The sequence below is a fragment of the Tursiops truncatus genome, chromosome 10, assembly GCF_011762595.2.
Source record: "Tursiops truncatus isolate mTurTru1 chromosome 10, mTurTru1.mat.Y, whole genome shotgun sequence".
Classification (NCBI taxonomy): domain Eukaryota; kingdom Metazoa; phylum Chordata; class Mammalia; order Artiodactyla; family Delphinidae; genus Tursiops; species Tursiops truncatus.
The window spans coordinates 91,415,659-91,439,886 of NC_047043.1; the positions used below are offsets into that span (position 1 = coordinate 91,415,659).

At 43.6% G+C, this 24,228-nt stretch overlaps 1 protein-coding gene across 1 annotated transcript in view; it reads left to right on the plus strand.

Annotated features, from left to right (window-relative positions):
* Positions 1–24,228, plus strand: part of ITPR1 (inositol 1,4,5-trisphosphate receptor type 1) — a 318,730-nt gene that overhangs the window by 192,129 nt on the left and 102,373 nt on the right. The window contains exons 37-42 of the mRNA XM_073787587.1: positions 2,634–2,782; positions 3,726–3,837; positions 8,080–8,112; positions 16,149–16,184; positions 17,397–17,444; positions 22,622–22,754. Of these exons, the coding sequence (XP_073643688.1) occupies positions 2,634–2,782; positions 3,726–3,837; positions 8,080–8,112; positions 16,149–16,184; positions 17,397–17,444; positions 22,622–22,754 (511 nt within the window). The remainder of the gene's footprint in view (positions 1–2,633; positions 2,783–3,725; positions 3,838–8,079; positions 8,113–16,148; positions 16,185–17,396; positions 17,445–22,621; positions 22,755–24,228) is intronic.

The window sequence follows — 24,228 nt, forward strand, 5'->3', positions numbered from 1 at the left end:
GGACATGGACCCCCATTTGATGGAAGGGATGTCAGTGACTCATTGTAAGAAGAGCGTGCAAGATAGTTTATACTGTGATGGCCATCTTTGGAAAATACAATACACATAAAGCACACAGAACAGAGCCTGGCATGTAGTGAGCACTTGATCAGGGAGCTGCTCTTCTAATTATTATTACTATTATTATTGTTATGACTGTAGTAATTATTATCATTTGGTGAAGTAAATGAACCTCTGAAGGTTACATAAGTTACCTAAAGACGAATGAATTCACTGTTTCATTCATCAGCCCCACCCTAGGCACGGGGGATACAATGACCAAAACCAGAAGTAACCTTAACCCTCGTAGACTCTCAAGTGTTGGAAGGGAGACAAACGTTAATCAACTCATCACACAGATAAAAGTAAAATGGCAGGAGGGGCAAACGCTGCAGAGGAATGAGTAGTGCTACGAAAGGCACTGATGAGGACGTTAATCTTGCCTGGAACTGGGGCTGGTGGTCAAGGAAGGCATTGCTGAGGAAGTAGCATTGGAACCGAGACCAGGAAACCGTAGGACTTACTTAAAGAATGGAGTGGAAGGGAAGGAGAGAGCATGTGTGTACAAAGACCACAGGAAGGTTAGTGCGGCCAGAACCCATGGAGCTGGGGAGGTGGGCAGCACTTCGCAGGTCAAGGGAAGAATTTCAGCCTTGTTGTGACAGAACCGCTTCTTAAACAAAGGTAATTTGGTTCCTCATGGAGTGCTTCCTGACCCCACTATGTTTTAGAAAGAGGAAAGTTATTGTATTGTAGACTCATAACTGTATGAACACACCGTATTTTCTCCTGCTCAAACTAAATCAATTATCTGTGGCTGCAGAAACATACCAGGGCTCTTCTTAGATCTATTGTGCATACTCTTGGGGAATAGAATAAAATACATAAGTTTAGGTAGTGCTTGTTTTAAAGACTTGGCCAGTGGCTAAAGGGATCCTCGTTATCTAATGAATTATTGTCTGTCTGAGTCCCTGGAGTTACGAGATTGCCCAGAACAGCAAAAGTTGTCATAATGTGAGAACATTAAGTTGCAAAGGGTGCGCTTATATAATTAACCCCCATTCAGACATACCCCCTCACTTAACACTAGCATCTCCCTCTGCCCATCGCTTCTCCATCCTTGTTTGTTGGTCTTTCCCTGATTGCCGAATGTTATACATTTGACAATACAATGCAAATCAATTGCAATGTGAAGTTCAAACCTGGCAAAAGATGCAAGATTTCATGAACACGATGCCAAAGAACTCCTTCAATCTCAAGCAAATTCTGGAGGCAAGTAACATTTTGCCAGAGTTAGGACCAGTAACTCTTGAAGAAGGGGAGATTGGGTGCTTTCTAAGAGGAAACTGGTAGGGAAACTGACAAAACCCTGAGAGAATTTTGCCAAAGCGGCCCTCTTTTTGACAGCGGTGTGCAAGTCACTCTGAATTAAGGGATGTGGCAATGTACTCGTACAAACTTTTTGGGAAAATTGTCCCCCCGCCTCCCCGCAAGAAATAGTTTGATTCATTCACGCATTCTTTAACGCATCCTAAATATTATTGCGTGATTACAGATTTTGTTAAATCTAAGATTAAGTAAACTTGTATTGACAAGTTTTAGTTTTAGTTTCTGGATCACCAGAAATTGGGTGGTCTGGATCACCCAATTCTTTATGAATTTTCGGCCTATGAAATTTGGGTCCCCAGTTGAGACGAATGCAATGAAAGTGGCCCTTTCCATGCAGATCTCCTTGGTTAACGGCTCCTCCTTATCCAGTAGGCTGCGTTCTGTCCTTCTTAGCCAGCATGCCGATGCCTTGGTTCTGAGTTAGCAAGCCAAACAGCAGACTTGAGCATCTTTTGAAGATAATTTCTCATCTGTTTTCTGCCATTTGCCTTTATACGGTGTTTGTTGTGTTGGTTTTGCTGCTCTTTCAACTTCTCTCTGTTTTCCTTTCCTACAGCTATGTGTTTTGCATTTGAAGACCATCATGCTCTCAGGGTACATGTATTTAGCATGTTGATACAGCATGTTCATTCATTTGTGTTCTCGTTTTTATATGACTTTTTATTATGTGAATAATTCATGCTCATTGGAAGTAATTTGACAATACTCACAAGAACCGATACATAGAAGAAAACTAGACTCACCCGTAGTTCCGCCACCCAGAGAAAACCACGAATGATGTTTTAATAATGTTTGCTGCATATCCTTGAGATATTAATGTTGTTTATAAGAAGCGGATCATATAGTCCATACTATTGTTTGACCATTTTTTGCACTCATATTGTAGACACCTTTCCATGTTGTCGAACGTCCTTTTTGCATCGTATTTTAAAATATGTGGAATGATCCCTTAAGTAGCATAAGGACCATCTCACAGGGTGGGTGGGAATGATGACTTGTTATCACTTTGTTTTCTGTGTCAGGGCCTAATGCTTCAGGTAACCGTTGGGCAATGTCTAATAATTTGAGGCAAATACCAGACGGTGCTAAGGTTAGTCTAACCCAGTCTCGTCTGTGGTCATGCTTTAGGTCAGAAATGAATGTTCTCACCCTCCTGCAGTCAGCTGTGGCCCAAGCTGCTCACCAAGGCTGTGCTTCCATTCCAGGACATCGTCTCTGCCCTGGAGGACCGTCTCAGGCCACTGGTGCAGGCCGAGTTATCTGTGCTGGTGGACGTCCTCCACAGGCCTGAGCTGCTCTTCCCGGAGAACACAGATGCCAGAAGAAAGTGTGAAAGCGGTGGCTTCATTTGCAAGTAAGCAGCCCCTTTCTCTGCGGAGCTCAGGGGCAGAATCCCACTGGCCAGACACAGCACTGGTTCCTGAAGAAGGAGGGGCTGGCCTGAGTTTTGACTTTGATGAGTACAAGGTCCCGTGCTAGGGATCTGTTCTGACCTTCCCAAAGTAAGTGTGTAGGTTCAGTCCTACTTACTGACACTTGTTTTGGTGAAAATTTCTCCTTTGAACTGCATGCCCATTTGTTCATCTCCATTCAACACGTGTGGATAGGGTGCCCACCATGAGCTGCCGTACAGACTCAACAAGCCATGGCCTTTGTGCCCTCAAAAAGCTCTCACCTACCAGGGCCTCACAGTCTTTTCCTAACAGCTTTGTAGTTGGTTAGTTTGTGCCTTGGGGCAAAATCTAGAAGAAACGATTGGTTCCGTCACCAGAAATCTCCATCTGATTTTCACCCTAAGTTTGGTTGGTTGTTTAGCTTGAGCATGGGCTCTGCCTGAGTTTCTTATTTTTCTGGGCCCCTCAAAGAATAAGACTGGACCAAGAGAACAGTGTGTTTGCTGCAACCATCATACTCCTGAGGTTTTTTTACACCCCTGGCATATTTTAGCCACATTACTGACAATCCTCAGTGGATAAATAGCTGCACTTCCTAAATGAGCTGGTTTGAGGGAGCCCCTGTCTGTTCTCCATCCTCTATCTCATTTCTCCACTGTGTGGGGCCGACCCGTGGCCAGGGAGCCTGTTTGCTGTTACCGACCAGCAGGTGTCACTATTGAGACACCAACGGGCTGCTCTTAGTGCAGGGAAGGCCCGGAAGCCTGTTTAACCTGGGAGCCCTTGGTAAATATTTGTTCATTAAATGACTAGTTACAATAAGTTGATTGTCAAGTGTGTTTTTTTTTTTTTAATTTAAAGATCGTTTCAGGGCTGTAATCCGTGGTTTTCCCCTCCATTCAGGTTAATAAAGCACACTAAACAGCTGCTAGAGGAGAATGAGGAGAAACTCTGCATTAAGGTCCTACAGACCCTCAGAGAAATGATGACCAAAGATAGAGGCTACGGAGAAAAGGTACTGCATTTTATTTTCATGTTAAAACTAGGTTTTGCTATTAAATTGAAGTGGAGTGGGAGCCGTTAGAAATCCACCTTAGTTCAGGCATATTCACTGAGGGGGTTAAATTTTTTTTTTTTAAGCTATTTATCCTGCCCTGAAGGTAGCTAAATCATATGACTGTCTCCTTAAAGCCATATATACGTAGTTGTCTCTTACAGGCTGCTTGCCATACAATCTATAATCAGAAAAACAGCAACAGCAAGATTTTCCGTATGTTTAAATTCCCAATGAGAATGCAAATGCCTCTTGTGTATCAAGGTGTGTGTTCCTGAACTTTGGGTTCCAGCTAAGCATACCTGTGGGTTTACTTGCTTCTTTCTGGTGAGATGTTACACAATCCTTCCAGTGTATGAAGAAACTGCCTCCAGTTCTAACTGGAATGAAGACGGACAAACATGTCACCTTTTCTAGTTGAGATTGGGAAATGGACCATCCCTAGGACATGAGACTTCTTAGCACATGCAGTGAGCAATGATGTACAGAGAACAGCCCTCACACCCCCGATTTTGGTCCAAGTGGGGTAAAAAGAGCCCCATTGCTCTTCCTTTCTGCCCCCAGCAAAAAAGCATGGGCCTGAGTTTAAATCTCACCAGTCTTCATTTGAAGGTAATAGTGTTCATTGTCTTCAAGCCACTTCTGTCAGCATTTTCCTAGCATGTAAATGTGCTGATATCACTGACTTGTCAAATACACAGTAACTCATTCATCTCTGTGAAGAAGCCTTGGTAATTAAATCACAGTCGTCCTCATCAAAAGGGATGGTGACAGCCAGATTTTTGCAAGTGTAAAAATGTGTCAGAATCTTGCTTTCTAACCTAAGCAACATCTGTCATTAATATTAGAGCAATTTAATGTGTGAGGGTCTTTGGATAAGAAAAAATAAAACAGAAAGGTATGCAGTCCTTTTTGTGGTATACCTTTCTCCACTGCCCCCAAACCCAAGGCTTTTAAACGTCACTCTAAATTTGTACAATGTATAAATTAAAACTGGAATAAGTGTCGCTTAATTAGAAAATAAGTGTTTATAACTCAGGAGGAATTTTGTGTAGGAAACCTGCCAGAAAAGAGTTCATAAATATAAAAGCAAAGAACACTGGTACAAGTGGGAAGTAATGAGATGACCAGTCCGTACAACACCTGTGTAGACAGCTAGGTAGGTCTTGCACTAGAACAAGGCGGGGGGTGGGCAGTAATAGAGAATACACGTAGCGAATAAGTAAGTAATAACCATTTATTCCACAAGATGTTTATTTTTCTTAAGGTGAGATTTAAGAAATGTTTTAAAAATATGACTCTAGTTATAGAAATTCACTCTCCGTAATACAATAAATTCCACCAAAGGGACCTTAGCCAGCTGTGAATATATTAGCACCTCTGGGGCAGAGAACTTGATTTTAAAATGTGGAGACCACAATTTTCTCTTCTTGAGAATATGTTTCTTTCTATACCCAAGGTACTTAAGGTAAACTCTGTGTCTCAGCTCCAGTGAATTTTTCAAGTTGTGATTATACTTTTATTTCTCTGAAGTTTTTCTTTTTATAACATGGAAAGTAGAAGTACTAGGAGTTGGTCGAGTGTTTGCTGCCGAACAGAAAAGTACACCGGGGTCTTTGGGGCCGTGTAGAGGTGTGCTTCCCTGCTCCCTTTCACTACCCAGTAGAGCCAACAGGGAGAACACCGTCAGGGCCCCCGGGAGACAGCAGACCTGAGATGTTGTACCACTGCCTGTGAGAAAGCTCGTGGAGAGTGACGGAGCCAGGGCTTCAAGAGGGCAGCAGATGGAGGTCACTATCAAAGAGTTATCAGAGTTGAGAAGAGGTTCTTAGGCTGTAGCTCAAATCCCTGTTCAGCTGGTGAAGAGATGAGTCATACCCTAGCAGATAGAGGCTGGGAGGCAGGATGACATTTCTCTCCAGTCTGATTGGAGCTGTCGTCCCCCTTGTTGAAAGTGAAAGTACTATAAGCAAGTATGGGAAATGCTCTGCCACCGAGGAAGACCTTCTGGAAACCCGTGCTCGTCAGCAGCTCCTGACCGGCAGCACGTGTGTGCCAAGCTTCTGGCCCCAGGCTCTGACTGCTGGAAAAGGCTCCTTAACCATTCGCTTTAAAAGGGGGTGGAGGCTGTTAAACGATTTCTGTTTCTTCCAGTTTGGTTGCTGGTATCCACTCTGTCCAGTTTCACGAAGGCTTTTGGAAAATGCCTTTGATGGTGTGTTGGCTGCCCCTGTTTGACTAAAGAAACGTGACGTATGGGACAGCCTGACTCTTTCAAGGGTGGAAGGAACCCAGACCCAAAGCAATAACCTTTCTTAGGCGAACCCGTGGGCATTAGTCGATAAAACAAATGAGGTGTCCTTTGGACTGCGTGCTTGGGACACAAGGGCAAGCGTGAATGCTGTTTCTGTCTTCTTGGCGCCATTTTTCTATTAGTTGCTTCTTAAGTGGAACTTGTCCCATGACTAACACCCTCGTGGGACATCCAGGGCTGTTCTCCTCCCTGCCCTGTCCTGAGCCTTCATGGTCATGGATCTGGTCCACTGGGCTCTGGTATCACCTGTGGTTTGCGTCAGGCCCTAGGAGTCAGATCCGTGAGAAGCCAGTGGTCAGTCCACTTGTCTTGGTTCATTGCCTGAGATGTGCCCATCCAAGAACTATGACATATGATGGAAAGGTAAGGGCTGGACAAAGAAGATGGTCACAGAATTTAATCATGATCATTTAGGAATTAAATAAGTCCTCTTTTACTATTGTGTCTCTAAAATGCAAAGGACCAGCCATATTTCCCAAGGAGTGGCAAATGTAAAATAAAGGAATATTTCAAAAGATCACCAAAATAACGATGGAATACATTTTTGTGTGATTCTTGTGTTTTTCTGTCCAATGTATTCAAAGTTAAGCAACTTTAAAATCAGGACTTTGCAACCATTCTGTGTGTGCAGTGCCTACTAAACTCTGCTTTTAATTTACGGATTAAACCATTAAAAAAAATAACCTCCTGTAGCGAAATGTCTCTAAAATTTAACCTGAATCTCTCTATAACTCGTAGAACATCTTTAAGCTCTTAGACCCTGCTTGAAAGGAAAGCGTAATTATTTTATATACTGGCTACTCTGTAATCTACTGTAGGATTTTTATTAAGCTACTTTTTATTTAAGTTATTAGTCACAGGGATTTGGAAAGAAATTCAGAGGCCGACAATTAATGTGAAAGTGTACCTCAATTTATTTAAAGTCCATTTTTTTCTTCTGAATAATAATAGCTGTTATACTACTAGAGAGTTTTTGACCTTAAGTAATGTCAGGGTTTTCATTTCATACGAATTGTCAGTCCCCTGTTAATTACTGGTGCTTCTTTTCTCTAGGTGAATAAACTATTAACATTTCCAACTACCAGTGTTGCTAATAGGAGTTTAAATTTGCAAAATGTACTAAATGTTAATGAAACATAATATTTAGTACATTTTGTGGATCATCCATCTATCATCAAACAAGCATAATGGTGATTAGTGCTTTTGTTTTTTCTTTCTCTTGAACTTGATGCTAATAAATCATTTACTTGTTACTACTATCACTTGGGTAGGCACTAATCACCTTAGGGGAAATCTGTTCTCTTTAATCATCAACAGTATCAGGATTCGGAGCTTCTGGGCTTGGTATATGTTGGTCTTACTACTTAAATTGAAGTTGGATCTGATTTAGTCCAGTGATAATTTGGACTGCAGACTCCCGCCTCCCCCACTGAATGGGAAGATGAGTCCAAAGAAAGAATTTTGTCCTAAGCTGAGTTGATCAGTGTTTAGCCTTTGACTCTACTCCTTGCCATCCTCTTCTGAAAGGATATGGTTCTTGATTGGGGAACTTGCCCTTGCCCACAGCTCAGTTCAAGGGTTCTCTCTACAAGAGAGTGCAAAGGTGCTGTCCTGGGCTCTTGGTTAAGTGACCTGCGAGGTTGATACCTGGCATGTGAACAAAGGGTGGCAGCACCCTGCCCGTTTGTTCCGGAGCAGAACATTGCAGAGCAGATGTCAGGGTGAGGTGCGCCGGTGTCGAGAACGCCTGCGCCTCTTAAGATGGTCATGATGCTTCAACCTGAGTCCGTGATAAGAATACAATGACAAAGTTTCTAACACTTAGCTCGCTCGTATTTCCTTTTCTAACACTTCCTTCTTTTTCTCCCCCCCCCCTTTTTCTTTTCCAGCTGATTTCCATTGATGAATTGGAAAATGCAGAGGTCCTAATTTCATTTTTTTTTAAGTGTCCCATGGTGATGTTTCCATGACCCTCTGCCAGTGAACTCTGTGATCTGTCCCCTAGTCTCTGCAGCGTCTAGTATCTGACTTTGTGTAGTGTTGCCTCTGGGAGTGAGTCGAGTCCTTTGTGTTTGTGTTAGCATTTCCCATGAGTTTGTTTGCCATTTGTCTTTGGAGATCCCATCTGAGTCTAGATAAAGATTTCCTAAGCTGTGATAAGATGTCAATCCTTCACTGTCTAGAATCTCAACTGAATTTGTGGTTGACACTGGCTAATAACATATCTCTGAAACTGAGTGTTGATATTACCTGAGGAGCTTTTCTGTCCATATGTGAAGCACCCATGCAAAAAGAAATAACTACATTGGTATAGTGTGAAAGTAGTCAAAGAAAAACCAAACCACTGCTCTCTTGGCCTACATGTTGGAAGTGTTAAGTGTGAGGGGTCATATAAAATTTTGTCAAAGTGCCGTGCAAATTCCACAGCCCTGGTTGAGACTTGCCAGCTGCTGGCTTGTGGTGGGATTAGGAATGTACAATATCCCTGGGTTCTCTTCTAGAAAAACCAACTAGAGATCAAGAAATTGAAATGTCATCTGATGGTTTCTATACTTATGTATCAACTTAGTTTCATTTACCCAGAATGACCCTGGAGACTGATGAGTGGCCATTGTGTGTGGGATTTGAGGGCGTCTTAAATATTTTCTCTCCTATGAATATTTTTCAACATTTCTTGCCATATCTGTAGGATGTGATACATGTTTGGTAAATGATAATAGAAAGGATTAATGAGGGGAATTAATGCATATAATTGAGGGAGTTTAATTGCTTAGTAAATTGAAGCAGACTGGAAAACACTTTTATCTGACTTTTAAAAATTAATTTTCTGGTCCACTTCTTTAAGTATCTGTTCATTCTTTTGGTAGAACGATTAATACCTTATTTTGGCGGGATAGAGCTACCAAATAGAATATGAGGCCTGCTCTAATATCTACCCCCATAATTTCAGAAATACTAAGAGGTGGTTCAGGTGTACCTAAGGAGAGTTTGAATCACAGACTTAAAACTGCAAGCGACACGAGCGGTTATGAATTTGGTCCAGTTCCCTCAGGCGTGGCGCTCAGAGAGGTTAAGTGAGTGGTGCTAGCTCACACAGGTAGATCGCGGCTAAAGCAGAACTGGTACTGCTGGCTCAGCTGCTGGCCTGGAGCGCTTACTGTTCAGCCGTGGTAGATTCTGTAAGTGCAGACTTTTCCTTAAATCGGTCGGCATGAACAGGTGAGGAGTCCGTGCTTCTTTGGGATGGAGAGAGGGTGAGAAAAACCAAAGGCTGTACAGGGGTTTAACTACTTTAACGACAGTGATTTTTGCTCCTTCCTGTTTGGTCTTCTGTCTTCCGGGTTATTTGCCAGCAGAACGTCTCATGCTGAATTTCCATATTGGCACCCTTCGACACTCTTGTTTCTCCCTAGAGTTGTAAATGCCTCTCTAATTTGAATTTTTCCTCTGAAATATTGAGGTTGAGTTTCTATTTGCTTCAAGACAAATTAAGCCAGGAAGGGAAAACCTTCCCTAATCGGAGTCTGCAGTGTTATTAATATACTGTTTTGCAGCATAGGAATCATTTGATGTGTTTGCTTTGCTCAAGATAGAACTTGGGTCTCCTGGCTGGGAGTTTACTGCTCGCTTATGGAAAGATTCCACAGTTGGAGCAGGTGTGTTTATAATTATCCACTAGGAAATAGAATACTGTCTGTTTATAAAAGAAGAATGTTCTGGCAGCCACTTGGATTCTTTGAAAATTCCCTGAGGAAGCAACTGTGGATCCCCTCTCCGTTGTTATCCCTGGCAACCCACAGAGCCCTGGAGCACCAACAGTGTCCCCAGGTCCTCAGCCTGTCGGATCTGGCCCTCTAAGCAGAGATGCTTGATTGGCCTTTATTATCCATGTCTGTTCTGGAAACAACCGCAGCTCCTGAGGTTTCTCTCCCACCAAGCCTTTTGTCCATGTGTGTGGGTGAAAACCGGCAACCCACAGCTGGAGTTCTGCAGAAACTCCATTAAGAAACTTAATGAGAGTTCACGCTGGCCCGTGGTACGGGCAAGGCCTCCCACCTAAATTGCAAACCAGCACTTCAACCTTGAAACGTGCTGGGGAATAGCCCCTGAGCAGGGTACGGCATATCTGGAGAGCCATGGTCCCTGGATTGGGGAAGGACCACCACTCTTCAGTGACAAAGGCCTGTTGAGCATCGTGAGAGAGGAGATGTGCAGTGAACGGCTTGGAAAAAAAGCACAGCATCGTCCGAGTCTCTGTCTGTGCTCTGAGAAAAGAGGGTGAAGTGAGGACAGAATCAGAGTCCCTGCAAGAAAAGTGCATGGTGGGAGCCTTCCCAGCTGTCTTCTGGAGTAAAATTTCATTTGAAACCAGGAAAAGGAGGATTTTCTTTCTTTTCTTTATTATTATTATTATCAGTTTTTGCAAATAGGCAGGGTCTCCATCCTTACCTCCTGATTTTACCTTTTCCTTAGGGGGCAGGGAGAGGGCGAATGAGGGGAGAAGCGTAGGGAGCTGCTTCCATTAGTGTCCATTCAGCTTATTCTTAAGTTTGTATCTCGACGAATGGTTACCTATAGACACACACAAATCAAGATGGGGACTGTTTCTATCAGCCCAGAAAGTTCCCTCATCTACCCATTCTTGGCTTTAAACAGACACTGATGGCTGCTTGAGACATTCGTTCATGTGACTAATACCTGAGTGCCTGTTCCATCCCAGGCGCGTTGACTAGGGGAGTTGGGTCCAAATAGGCACAGTGTCTGCCCTTCTGGAGTTTACGGTTCTGTGGAGGTGACAGACGATAATCCAAATTAATGTTAAGTGACAGCCATCAACCATGAGAAATACAGGAAGGTGAAGCACTTGGGGTCATGAGACCATGTAACTTAGAGACTTGTACCTGAGCAGGGAGGTCAGGTAACAGCTTAGGAGGTCAGGTCACACCGTGAGGACCACCGGCAGGTGAGCATGTTCGTCACTTTTCTAAACTGTAAATTTCTGGACTAAACAAAGGGATGATTTTGATGCAGCACTCCAACTTCAGGCCGAGGCGGTGGGCAGCACGGTAACCTACCTCATTTTCACGTGTGCGTCTTTGGAAAGGAGGGCGTGTTTAGAAAGTGTGTGCGGTAGCTCAGTGGACATGCTGCATTTCTTCCTATTTGAGATATGATCCCCATTTAATCACTGTCGCTTGGAACCCTGACCTCTGCAGAGCCACTGGTGGCAGCTGGCAACTTCAGCTCCTCGCATTGCAACAAAAAAGCAAGTGGGAGGATTGGTGTTACCGCTTGTTAGGGTGGCAGCAGCCTGCCTGTATCTGCCTATATATTGAGTCCTCAGCTTCTGCCACCGAGAACTGCGTCTGCAAGCAAAGGAGGCCACTGCCAGTAAAATTCGGGGTGGGGGGGGGTAGAAAACAGAGAAGAGAAACCCAAGAATTATTCAATTTCACCTTCAGGGGGCGTTCTCATGACATCCAACCCAGGGTGGAGGTGTCCTACTTTTTTACATTGCTGTGAACTGCTGGGTTGGGCACCTGCCAACATTCAGGCGGCAGTTACATAAGAGCTTCTTTTTTTCCTGGAATTTAGGCTCGCTGCTGATGTGTGACCTTCAGCAGTAATTGCCAATAAATGCAGCGGGGCTGTTTACTGTTAGACACTGGCAGCCATAGAGCAAGTGGGCTCAAGTCGGAGCATACAGGAGCTATTGCAGAATCTGGGGAAGTTTTGTTTTCTTTCTCTTTTTTCCTTTTTTTTTAAATGCTGAGATGATTCCATAATGACAGAAGTTGTATAATTCAGTCAAGTCAGAATGTGGTTTTTGAAAATGAATTTTACTTTTGGGTTCCGATGATCTTGTTCTATAAGATACAGGTGAAACTTCATCGTTGGAACTAGATAACGTGTATTTCTTACTTTGTTTCTAAAAACAAATGCCATTAGTAAACGGCATTGTGTTAGCAAATGTGAAGATTTAAAATTGCCCTGCTAAAACGTTAGGTAACTTCTATTTTAGCTCAGTTTTCTTTCAGGCATTCTGTTCTCTTAATGTGGGTTTTCAAAGGCTCATGAAGGCCAGGACCCAGCAAACATATTTGCGAGGCCATTCGCTGTTTATTTATTTTTTCCCTTCTCTGAGATGGAGTGGGTGAAAGGAACTGAAGGCTGATTCAGGGGATTGGAGATGGTAAATTCTCTTTGCTGTGCTGATAATTAGATCTATAGTACAGTCTCATTTCTTGAACTATATTCAACCTCTGCTAGGGGTGGCCCATGGAAGGAGACATCTTATTTCAAAGGAAAATTCTAGAAGCCCAGGGGAGAAGGATTCATGTTGATGGCAGCAGGAAACAGTGTGTTTTAAGTGGCTCTGCTCTGTGTTGGCCTGTAACAGGCACACATGAAACGGATGTGTATATGTATGTACGTATGGTATGGACGTATGTGAGGATGTGCCGTTGTACACACACCACAAATAGGAACCCTCAGAAGTCTGTGGGGGTTTTTTTAAGAATGGCAAAGTATAATTTCCTTCATTTGTAGTAGAAATCCATCCCCGGATAAAATGTCAGGTACATTATGTATAGAAAGCGAGTGTTTCAGCATCTTACCTGCACGAATCTAGTTACTACTCAAGTGCCGTAGTTACGATGACCTGATTCGTGGCCTCATCTGGGAAGGACAGTTGGGATTCTGGACCTTGAGGTTCATTTTGAATTTCTGTTTCAAAGCCAGTCATTTGAAATCTTTTTCCTGTGAAGTTTGATTTTGCTGACCTTGTCTAAAAGCACTGAGAAGACGTAAGATCCAAGAAGAAATATGCAGAGGCAATAGAGGGCAATAGTTGGTTCCCAAGTTCAAAACCAGGCAGCATCGGACCACTGCCAGTCACCTGTTCATTTGGGGAGACTTCACCTTGACTGGAGGTGTCAGCATCTGATTATAGTGACTGATCCTGAGATGAGGTCGTGAAAGACAAGACCTGGGGAATGTAGAAATACTCATTTTCTCAGAAGAGTCTCCCTTACTATGTGGTCACTGAGAATTACCTTTCATGTAAAAAAAAAAAAAAAGTTACTTTGATAATAAAAATATGTTGAGAAAATCATTTCATTCTTTTACCAAAATTATCTTTTGCTTTGGATAATATATATTGTATTTATGTAGCTGTTATCTGATTTGAACATATATAGCTTATTAATATGCTTATCTTTTTCAAAAGTGTGGCTTACTGCCGTAAAAGAGCCTATCCTCCCAGAAATACAGGTGAAATCCTCATAGGAAGCAGTGCTGGTAAAGGCCATTGGTTATTTTACCAAATTATACGCTTGGTTTGGCCTTTTCGATGCCTGAAATCATTTTATGTCCTATTGTGCTGTATTATTTAGAGAACTTGCCTGTTAGATATTTATGGAATGACGTTTACTGAAAATATACCAAGCGTTACTTAATGTTTTAGTTGGAAAGGAATCTTAAATAATAAGCTCAAGTCTCCTTGAACTACAGGTCAGGAAGTGGAAGCCCAGAGAGGTTCAGTGACTGCCTGAGGGTCACACAGAGCGCCAGCGCCTGCATGAGCCACGGTCGCATGATACCTGTCCACTGCTGTCAGTTTTCTATTCTGTTTCCTGAATGGATAGCGTTAAAAAATTGTCCTCTGTTTAAATAGTGATTCCTGAAGCAGCAAAAAATTTTCTGTTGTCTCAAAAGTCTTTCTGTAATGTTCTAGGGAAAAGATCAGTAACTGTAATTTTTGTTCTAAAAATTAAACGAAAACTAACATGACAGCAGTTGAGGGAGGCAATAGAGTGTCAGTACAATCATAAAACATATCAGAAACGACTGATCTCTGAGTGTGTAAGAAATAGCTGTATACTACCCATGAACATTCCGAAAGAATTCAAGGTGCTTCTTTGGACAAAGAGATCTCAGACAAGAGAATTTTAAAAAGACACGCTACTTCCTTCCATTCCGTCGTCTTCTTTTTCTTTAACTTTTATTTTGATGGGCAAGGGAGTAAGAGGATAGCTCTGTAGTTTCCTACAGTCAATCCCTGCCTATAATTCTTTTGTTCTGATCATACAGAATCAGTATAAAGGATATGTTGGTGAAATGTGGCCAAAGCCAATTGTAAAAGATAGTACTTTTCCCATCTGTATCTCTGACTGCTCTAAAATGCATGGGAAGTTGCTTTAGTTCTACTTTTTCTTATGTGTCCTTTTTGCACTAAGAGCAGATGGCACGAGTGTTTGCACAGTTTTAATTCTTTAGCCTAAAGCATACAGGATGTAAGGATAGAGTTAAAGTGCGTTCTTGGATCGTGATATTGTTTATATTATCTGGAAAACACATACGCCTGAGCTCTGGTTTTATTTTCCTCACCACACTCAAGTCCTTGCTACCACTCTGTGCTTCCCGACCCCAACAGGAAGCGAAGCACGTCGGAGGGAAATTTTCTCCCTGAGGCTAGTGGAGCTGCGCTCAGGTCTGAAAGCTCTTCTGTCCGGAATCCAGTGAGCAACTCCCCACCTATGCCTCCTTGTCCTTCTTAAATTAGTTTAATCTTTGTCCTTAAAGAGAGCCCCTGTATCTTTACTTCATTTTACCTGTTGGCAAATAGAAAAAAAAAAAAAAAGAGAAATCATTAGGTTACATAAGAACAGTCTTATATGAAGAGCATTTTTTTCTATCTTGGGGATCAAACCATGAAAAGGGGTATGAAGTGTTGAGCTGGGTTGAGACCCCGCCAGATTTCACAGCTTCCAGCCTCCCCACCTCGTGTTTTCAGCACCTGTGCTGGCTCACACCTGACAGCCACGCTTTGGCCTCCCGGGAGGTGTGCTGTGTCGCTGGAGTCCCGCCGAAGGAGGCCAAGGTCACTCAGTTGCAGCGTGAGCCTTGGCTTCGTTCCATGGCCCCAGACCGCACCTTGAAGCAGCCAGCCGTGCCCGGTGCGTGACTTTGGTCCCGGGCAGCCCAGGGTGGGGTCTGGCGGTTACATCTGATGTCAGTCCCTCCTCCAAGCACGTGCCCTCCGGGGGACAGATTCGTGGTGCTGCTGCCACGTGAAACTGTGGACTTTTTAGCTGCCACGTGCACCCTCGCAATTGCCTTTCATTTTTCCTCAGGGCCATCATCTTGTCTCTCAGGTATGGGTTGGGTGTAATGAAGTTGAGGGGCAGTCAGAGGAGTGGGCTGTCTACATGGAATGGTGGGGGTGGCTCCGGGGACCCCAGGCCCTGGAGCCCTGAGGGAAGTACGTGGAGGGGCGAGTGACCAGCCAGGTAACCCTGCAGCCAGGAGCCTTCCTGTCTCCTCCCAGAGCTGCTGGAGCAGAGAGGCTTTTTCAGTCCCTAAGCTGGAGCCTCGGGTCTTACCCTCTGATTCAGGGCCGGGATGTGGGGAAAGGAGAGACCCAGGAGGACGCACCTGCCCACGGAAGAAGCTTGTCACGGGCGAGTGGTGGTACAGACTTTGCAAGGGCCTCGGGACTCCGGGGAGGGGGCTGCACCTGAGGCCCCTGTTGTCATTACACACACACTTCTCCCCTCCCTGAGCCTCTGTGGGGATACGCTCTATCACTTTTCCTCTCTGTGGACGAACAAAACATAGATGTGCAGTAGTTCTTCCTTTGACATCGTTTTTGGTTTTTTTTTTTAAGGCATACTTCCTTCTTGATCAGTGGTAGACTTTTTTCTTACCTTAATTTAAATCTGTTTTCCCATCTCAGGCCAGTTGTCTCTCCCAACACAAGCACATTCAGTTCAGTTCAAAAGGGAGGGTGTCTCCTGCCCTCAGTGGCTGAAGCCGCTTTCAGTGGATGTGGCAGCTCTGTCACCTCATCATTGATCTTGCCCTCCATGTTTCGTCCTTGAGTGTTGGTCTCTGGACTTTTCGCGGCCCATGAGATGCACGTGCTGTAACTAACATGCTTCATTTTACTCCCAACTAGCTGCCCCAAACTCCGGCTCCTGAGAACTCCACCGAGGTGTGTGCTGCTCACCTGTATTTGCAGCGCCAGCAAATACGGGTGCTTGTCAGTGTTCCTGGTTGAGTGTGTGAGTTGTTCTGGGGAAATGTCTGTCCCGCTGGTAGGTGCAAGGAGGGAAGTCTCTTGTCTGCCTGGGGCCTGATCATTGCTGTAATCGGGTGGCTCTTGGTATAGAAAGAAACTTCTTAGTTGCTGGAGCTTAAACCACAGGGTCCTGCAGGTGAGGGCACGTGACTGTCCAAAGGTTTTCACACAAAACCGTTCATCTCTGTCTTGAAATGTTCAGTTGAGAAATGCTGGAACGTCCAGGCCTTTCTGCTGTGACACAAAATAGAACTCTGGGTTCTGCGCAGAGACGAAGGGAGTTTGAAGTTCTGGATAATAATGTATAGTTTTGGTGAAGCTGCTGATAAAGTTGTAGTTTCACAGCGCACTGTTTCTGTTCTTCCTGTCGCTAACTCAGCTTGCTAAATGAGGGACTGGAATTAATTAAGACATCTAAAGTTATAGAGAAGCTTTTTGGGGAGGCATATTTCCAAGGATCAAAATTTACTTTCAGAAACAGTTATAGAATCACAGGAGTCAAAGCTAAAATGAAGTGTGGTTTATCTGAAAGGAGATCTTAGAAATGAAACAGATTATCAAATAGCTGAGTTCCAGTGGGGATGCTTTGGAACGACCATTCTCTAATATTCTAATCAGAGCTCTTCAGCGTCAGTAGCCTTGATTAGAATGCCGTGTGCTGGTGGCCTGGGGAGTGCTGAGGTCTCATGTATGTGTCTGCTTGGAAGTGTATGCATTGATGTCCTCACGCATGTGCTGTGCAGTAATGCATGTGTGAGTCATGTAAGGACCTGCCCGGTTGAGTCTTGCATCATGACCCCTTTTGGGTTCATGTAAATGTACCTAACATTCAAGTTCCTTTTCATAATCTGTGCAAAAAATAATATTGGCCAGAAGTATTAGTCATGTGCCTGTTCATATTAAACAGTGCCCGAGGGTCGGGGATGGGCGCGTTGTTAAGCGGCATCCGAAGTAATGGAGCGTTGGTATCTGTCTGGGGAAAGCCTCACACAGGCCTGTGTTCCTTCTGTGTCAGTCTTCGCTATGTACGCATGCTCCGTGTATTTTATTTGTGGCTGATCCTGAAGATGGGAGTGTCTCCCTAGTGTTGTACGTACTTAAATGGAATTTCTGCCTGCTTAGCAGGAGGTTGAACCGAGTCCACCCCTGAGGCAACTGGAGGACCATAAAAGGGTACGTAGTCCTGGGTGTTGGGAGCTAATGACCACAGCACTGTCCACAGCCACAGGCTGTGACTTAAAGACGGATGGTGGTGGTGGTGGTTGTCATTGTCATAGCATTAATTGGCTCAGGACCGATCACAGCCATTTACAGAAATGAAACTGACTGGTGGTTCTACCCATAAACTACCTGTTCGCGCACTACACCCAGCCGGTCCCCGAATAACGACCAAGTCAGCTTTTCACATCCTCTCTTCTTCTCCTGGAATGGCTTTTTCCTTAAGTGTAGCCTTAAAAACAAATTTTTTTTTCTATAAGTAACGGATGGTCATCATGGGTAAAGTATAATAAACAAAACAAGTATAATGGAAAAAATGTTCATAATTATACTACCTAGCTATAAAAGCTGCTCTTGATTTAATATTTTCTTCTGCCCCCCTTTTTGCACACGTGAGAATGTGTGGCAACACACGCAGATACACTTTCATTGTCATTGGGGTTCTTCCAAGTGTATAACTTTTCTTCCCTGCTTTTGTCCTTTAATATATCTAAGCATTTTCTTGGATAGTCTTTGAAAGTTAACAACTGGCTAAAGTTCCACAAATTAACGAGTACTTTGTAATGTTTTCCTTTGATGAGGAACTGGACAAGTGTGTACATATGTGTATAGATTCAAAAAAGGGGAATTTCTAGGCCAAAGGGTAGATTCTTCCTTAAGGTGCTGATTGTGCATTGCTAAACCATTTCCTAGAAGGCCACGTATATCGTTAGCATGCTGACCACTGATTGCACGTTACCCATTTCTGGAAAATACCAGATATCCTGGTTTTCTGGGTGCCTATCATATGCCGATCCCTAGGCTAAGACTTTTACACGTGTTAACGCGTAAATGTTTATAAATGCTGCTGTTGACCTGCCAAGAGAGCCTTCCCCTCCATTTCACAAGTCACAGGGTTAGGAAATGGGCAGTCGTGGCGAGTACCGCCCTGAAAGTGTGTTCACCAGTGTCCTGGAGAATGTGCGTCTGAGATGAGTGGGTGCCCGGGGCACCTTTGTTCTGCTCACGCGCTTTCAGTCCCTGCCTCAGTCCCAGCACATCTCGAGTCCTTTCCTATTTCTTGCGATTGTGCTTTCTCAGACTATGACCAAAGAAGCTCTTCTAGGAAGTTGGCACTCAGCCCTTCCCCACCGGCTTCCAGTGTCTCCTGCCGTTCATTGATCAAGGGCACCTTGCATTCCTGTTTTTTCCATCCTTGCCTGTCCTTCAAGCATTGTCCTGGGTCTTAGAAGTAGCTGGTAAAGGCACATAGCTGTCTCTCGTGCCCTAAGTTTGATTTGCTCCAGTGCATGAGCTTTGGAATTAGAAACCGGTTCAAGCCTGCCTTTGCCAGGCCCTCGCTGTGTGATTTGGGGCACATGATTTAACCTCAGTTTCTCCTGCTGTAGAATGCGGGTAATAGTTTCCATCCCTATGACTGCTCTCCAGGGCTGTGCCCTTGAAGCACTTAGCAGAGCGGCTGGACTCTGAGAAGGGATATTAATGATCATGGTCGCCTTGCACACTGAGACACAGCAGTGATTTGACAGACAACCGGAGTAGGAAAACGAAGGTATTTTTAAATCAAGGTGCTGCCTTAGTGCTGACTAAGGTGTGAGAGGCTCACTGCTCATGTGAGAGGGTAATCTTTCCTGAAGCACCTGATTTTTAAGCGGCTGGAACCTGGGAGCCCAAAGGTCACTTTTCCTCTCCTTTGCGACCTTAACTCTTAGTGCTGTGTTCAACGCTGGGCTCTATTCCCACACAGTTCGTTAGCCACGAGTTTCATTGACGGAATGAAACGCGTTTGAACGGACTTGCAAGGCAGGAGTCTGTTTTCTTGACTCCGCATCACTGACCTGCCTTTTTCACCATTTTCACCTGACACTTAACTGCACATGAAACCCTTTGCCTTTGTCTTTTCTCAGTCTTAGGTAATCATGTGTGTGGAATGTAGAACTTTTTTTACCAGAGACAAACATCTGATATTGGTTCGCATGCTGTAGGTGTAAACTGCTGGGGGAAAACTAGTATTCTTTTTGAAGAAAAGGCTGCATGGCCAAATATGAGAGCTGGGGAAGTGATGTTTTTTGGGAAGTGACTTTTTTTTCCTTCTCTGCAATCAGCTTTCTCAGCCCAGTACGCCGTGAACAGCTTAGTGCTGTTGAGTAATTTATATCAAGATGATTAGGAAGGCTTTTCTCTGCAGATTTTAATTTTTCCTAAATTAAACCACGAGCTCAGAAAAACAGAATTTTCCTTGAACCTAAGTTTTCACACTAAGGATTTGCATCACTTTTAATAATGCTTCTGCATTTTCTCTTTCTGTCCCTTTTTTTTACCTAAAATTTTCAGTCTTTATTCTTTCAGAAAGGGAATGAATCTCATCTTGTTTTTTCGTTTTTTTGTTTTTTAAAAAAAAGCAAATCCCACGTGTTCTCTTTTTTTCCCTTGCCTTAAAATTTATTTTTTGTGGAGTGAAGGTGAGGTGCATGTGTGCCAAAAACCGTACAATTAAGAGGGAAAAAATTAAAAGTTTGTAGGGTGGAGCGTGTGTGTGTGTGTTTTCCATAATGAACACATTTCATGATATCCTCTTATGGGGGAAAAGGTACCATTTGATGCGTTGGTTGCTATGGTAACTGCTAGGGTTTGTCTGTGCAAGGAGAGGCAAAATGGTAATGTGAGATCCCTTTGGAACTTTAGTTGGCATCCAGGCTGCATAAATGTGAAGTTCCTGTTCCTGGAGTCCACGTGTTCCCGGACGGCATATGCTCCTTTCTCTACTTCCTGCTTCCTTGATTGCAGACTGACCTGGGTCTTGCTGATGAGACCCTCACAACCCCGAGGAGCGGAAACTCTGAGCCACTCCAGTCCTAGGTGGAATCGTAGTGTGAAGCCTCTGGTTGAGTCTTCCCTTAAAGGGTGCATGTTTGTTGGCTGGTGACAGTCACCCTGCCTTTGACCATTCAACCCTGTGCTCTTCCAGGTTCTTGCCACAGTGGCAATGTTGGCTGTTCTCTGTGGCTGCAGCGTACAGGTCTCAGATCAGCCATTTACCTCTCAAACAGTGTTCTTGTGGTGCCCAAGAGGATCCCATAGAAAACCGGGATGGTTTCCTGCCAACCCTCCGTTCTGGGGGAGCTCAGAGTTTGTATCTTCAGAAACGAAATCAAGTAGATGCATCATTGTGTTGACAGAGGGAAATGGTATTTAGTGTACTGTTACATTCAATGTGGCGGTAGCCTTGCCTTTCCCCCTTTTCTTTCTTAGTCAGCTTTCTTGACCATTCCTTTGAAATATGTGTTTCTCTTGTGAAGTCAGCCTTTCAAAATCACCATGCTCTCCATGACTGCTTTGGAAAGCGTTGATAACGTTTGTTCTGGTGCAAAGCTATATCTTTATACAAAAATGTGGTTTCCTAAGCCATTAAAGAATATTATACTGAAAACAGCTTACTTTGAAAGTATTTTTAAAGATCACAAATAGCTTCTTCACTGAAAGTACTCTTGGAATCTTGAATTTACTGGTGGTCGAAGTACGAAATGAGTTTCATGTCCTAGTTACAGGCATTCTCCCTTGTTTAACTACGACGAGAGACGTATTTGTGGATGGAATGGAGAGAGGAAAATTGAGATTTCATGCCTGAACTTTCATTTAAAAATCAGGACTGCCTTCCCCCCTTCTCTCTCTCCTGTTTACCCCATCTCTCCATTTTTCCCTGGAGTCTGACCAGCAGCATGCGTTTAACAAAGGAGAAAAGCCAGGCTGTGTAGCTCTGGGACCTCACATCATTTTGACAGTTGAACTAAAGGTTTCTGTGCCTTGGTCCTTCTTCCCTGGTCCTGCCTCCCCACCACCCTTAGGACACTCTTCTCCCTCCCATCTTGTTTTGCAAACACCCTCCTTGAAGTCTCCAGTCCTGCTCTTAGAGCCTCTCAACAAATCACTTTAAGCTCCACTGGCTCCCGTTACAGTGGCAGGTCTCTTCAGAAGAACTCCTGTGTCTCTATTTTAGAGACTTGCTGTATTGCAGCACCTCTTCTCTCTGCTAGACTTCCCACTTACCTCTCAGTGATGTGCCAGAGGAACTCCAGGACTTAAGGGTCCAGGGGAAATCCACATATCCTTTAACTGGTAGAAACTTCCAGATTGGGAGGTGGTCTGGGAGTCCCTCAGTAAGACTGCACGAGGAGTAGAGCTGAGAATAAATCCCACTGCTTTGTGCTGCTTTACCAATGTGCGTAGTATTTGAGAATAAGTCAAGGTTGTGTTTTTGGTTAGGATTTTTTGTTTTTTTTTTCTTTTTTGGTTGGAATCGCGGCAGTTTGTTATATCCCCTGCCCAGGAGTCCTTTGATATTTATGTATATTTTTAAGTTTTTATCATGGAAATGTTTAAAAATATCCAAAATACATATTTTGAAGAGTTTCAAGAACCCTCATTCATAACTCAGCTTCGGTGACTATCAACTCATGCCCACTCTTGTCTCATTTATACCCAGCTAGTACCCTCCTCCCATATTACTTCAAAGCAAATCCCAAATGTCACTTTATCCATGCTACCTATTTTTTGATTGACATATCTGATCTCTGCCAGAAATTTATTTTCTGTTGCATTATTTTTTCTTCACTATGTGGCCCATTGACTATTTCTGTAAGAAAGGCTTACTTTCAGCTTATTGTTTTATTTACTCTATTACTCTGATACGTTGAGATTTTCTTTGGACCTTGGGATGAATGCTCTGGTTGGAGTAACATTTTCATATTGCTGTGGGGAAGATGACCTGTGAATTTTTCAATTTGTCTGAATTTTATTGGCTTATCCCAAAGGGATTTTCTCTTGTTTTGTTTTGTTTTTTGTTACTCTTAGTTACCCTCTGAGATTAATGTTCTGTCTTTATCACCGTGTGAGAGAGTACTTTCAGATATTTAATATTTTAGATTGATGCTTTTTTATGATGTGGTTTCCTGAGAAAACACTGAAGAAGTTAACTTCAGAGTTTCCAAATGCTCTTATTAATAATTTATTTTTTCACTGAGTGAGACTGAGCCAGTTATAACTGAGTACCTCTGTGTTGTTTTTTTTTAATATTAGTAGCTCAGTCATGCATTAAATTCAAAACCTGATTTCATTATCCTGTTTGAATTAAGGGTGAGGCCCTCAGGCAGATTTTGGTCAACCGTTACTATGGAAACATCAGACCTTCAGGAAGAAGAGAGAGCCTTACCAGCTTTGGCAATGGCCCGCTGTCACCAGGAGGACCCGGCAAGCCCGGGGGAGGAGGTAGGCCACGTGGGGTGCTAATTAGCTGCACGTGTGAACTGAGTGTGCCACGCAAGAGCTGCGTGTTTCTGATTAGCAGGTTGGACCTCTAACAGATGCATTTGGGTTGCAAGTGTATTATTTTAGCAGCTTGTTTTGTCTCTGGTCTACCATCAAATTGGTGTCTAAAAATGTTTCCCTGCAATTAGATATTGGCTGAGTGTTTTGCCCCTTTTTCCCATGCAGCAGCCCTCTTGGTGAGACTTGAATGACTCAATGAACTTGACTTTATCGCACATTTTCTCGTGGCCACGAGGACTCATGTTTTCCCGTAAAATGAGTATGCTGTTGGCAGTGAGGAGGCGAAAGCCACCATTTATTATACACTTACTGAGCCGAAGGCTTTCCCAAGCATTTTGCCTTCTTTATCTCCTTTTCTCCTCTGAGTTACTATCTGGTAGGGACTGCTGTCATCCCTGTTGAACAGAGGAAAGGGGAGCTTATTAGTGACTGGTCTGTAACGTAAAGCTGCTTTAAATTAATTAAATCTAATTCTAATGCCCAAGCTTTGTGCCTCCCCGAAGTCTTAGGTTTCTGCAAAAAAAAAAAAAAAAAAAAAAAAAAAAACCAGTAAAGAATTGCTTAAAAACACATCCTGAAAGGAGTCCCAAAACATTGTAAGCACAATTACAGGTAAAGGCTACCAAAACGTTGAATTCAACTGTGAGCGATGGTGTTGGTTTTAAGAGGGGCCAGTAGTTCCGTGCTCAAAGCACAAATGTGAGTTGCCTGATTCCCAGGCTATGGTGATGACCCTTGAGCACTTCAGTCCTTGGCGGACTCTGCTGGTGGCACAGAAGTACTCAGTGGTTAGTAAAGTAATTCTGGCAATCTCTGGGAAGGGATCTTGGGCTTCTCGCCAAATGAAAATGTAGAGCGGATCTGCCCACAGAGCACCCCAGAGACAGACCTTAGCTTCTCATCCAAACGTTCCCAGTGATTGTCAAGCAGAAGTTCTTCCCACAACATCTCAAAACTATTTCTCTTTACTTGCCGAAGTGCAGTCATTCAACAAACATGTGAGGCTCTGGAGCGATATCAGGAGGGGGGTTTGGAAATGCATCAGAGACAGGTTCTGCTTTAAGAAGCTGTTGGAGAGAAGATGTGACAGCCAGTGTCTACCTTGTACTAGAAATGCAATAGACTGGACTCAAGGAAAGCAATGTAAAGGATGTGGCATTTGAATTGAACTCTGCAGGGAGGGACTGATAGATGATTTTCTGGGGGTTTTTTGTGTTTTTTTTTAATCACCCCATTTCCCCATGAACATTCATATTTCGGGTTTTGCCAATAATAGTGCAAGTTCTTAAATAGGCACTTTCTCAACACGATTGGAATCTGTTCCACTAAATGGCACAGGCCTTCTCTTCCTAAGTATATGCTTCTCGTCTGAAGCTCAGTGAGGAGATGAACTTTGTTTGGTTCACTCCCCTAC